At 28.3% G+C, this 1,190-nt stretch overlaps 1 protein-coding gene across 1 annotated transcript in view; it reads left to right on the top strand.

Moving 5' to 3' along the window:
- Positions 1-1,190, top strand: part of LOC126909149 (sentrin-specific protease 1-like) — a 2,450-nt gene that overhangs the window by 397 nt on the left and 863 nt on the right. The window contains exons 2-4 of the mRNA XM_050691571.1: positions 10-139; positions 242-346; positions 620-1,185. Of these exons, the coding sequence (XP_050547528.1) occupies positions 10-139; positions 242-346; positions 620-1,185 (801 nt within the window). The remainder of the gene's footprint in view (positions 1-9; positions 140-241; positions 347-619; positions 1,186-1,190) is intronic.

Genomic DNA, 1,190 nt, shown 5'->3' on the forward strand with positions numbered 1-1,190 from the left:
TCTGTTAAGAGTTTTCATAAGAAAAATTTGGAACGCAAATCCGAAATAAAAAAACAACTTTTTGAGATATCTTCTAATACTACTGCTCGACCAAATTTAAAAAGAAATTCATCACAAGAAGATGAAAAACTCATAAAAAGTATACAACTTTTAAAATATAATTCATTTTTAAAAAATAATATAATAAACGTTTTGATTTTTGAAACAAATATGTAATATTTTAACACATAAATTATTTTAGAGCCAAAAGTTAGTTCGAATCCTTTGACCTTAAATACGCCGAATGACGTCAATTTACTTGCTCTGTTCACTATTAAAGTAATAAAAGTATCAGAGAAAGAAAAAGGTAATTAGTTATTTAATCTATTTATTTTATGTAAAATAAAATAAAAAAAGATTATTTATTAAACATAATTAATAATTATAATACGTGTTAAATTAATATAACCTCTGCAGAGGCGTGTCTATTAAGGGGGTCTATGGACGTTTTAAACAAAAGTAATTATATGTGTTTAATTTCATATTCCAAAACCTTAAATAAACCTAACTAATTGTAAACTGTTCAATAAAGTTTTTTATTAATATTATGAAAAATGTTTAAATATGGTTACATTTACAGAAGTAATACAAGATCAGAACACAAAATCTCTTGATCAGTATAATTCACCTTCATTTAAATCGCCCACATCATGGTATACTTCAGACACAATTAATGAGTACATTAAAATGATAGTAAAACGTTCAGAAGGTGAAGTTTATGCAGTTGTCACTGATTTTATTGTAGCGTATCTTCGAGGAGGCTATCCAGCTGTAAGAAGATGGATAAAAAAAGATATTCACACAATAAAATTGCTATTTGTGCCCATGAATGTATATGAGAGTCATTGGATATTGACAGTGGTTAATATACCTGAAAAGACTGTGACATCATATGATAGTCTTAAGTCGTATGAGGGTCCCTATCCAATGGTATTAAAAAATTTCTTAATTGAATGGGAGATGGACAAAAAAGGAAAAGCTTCTACATGGACATTACAAATAGGCGAGACATCTCGCCAAACCAATGGACATGATTGTGGGCCATTTACTGTTGAGCTGGCAGAAAAAATGTCTCGAGGAGATACAACACCAATAAATGCAAATTTTATGCCTTTTATAAGATTAAGACACAAAAATGAAATTATTGCTGG

Source organism: Daktulosphaira vitifoliae, unplaced genomic scaffold (genome assembly GCF_025091365.1).
Source record: "Daktulosphaira vitifoliae isolate Bord-2020 unplaced genomic scaffold, ASM2509136v1 Scaffold_149, whole genome shotgun sequence".
Taxonomy (NCBI): domain Eukaryota; kingdom Metazoa; phylum Arthropoda; class Insecta; order Hemiptera; family Phylloxeridae; genus Daktulosphaira; species Daktulosphaira vitifoliae.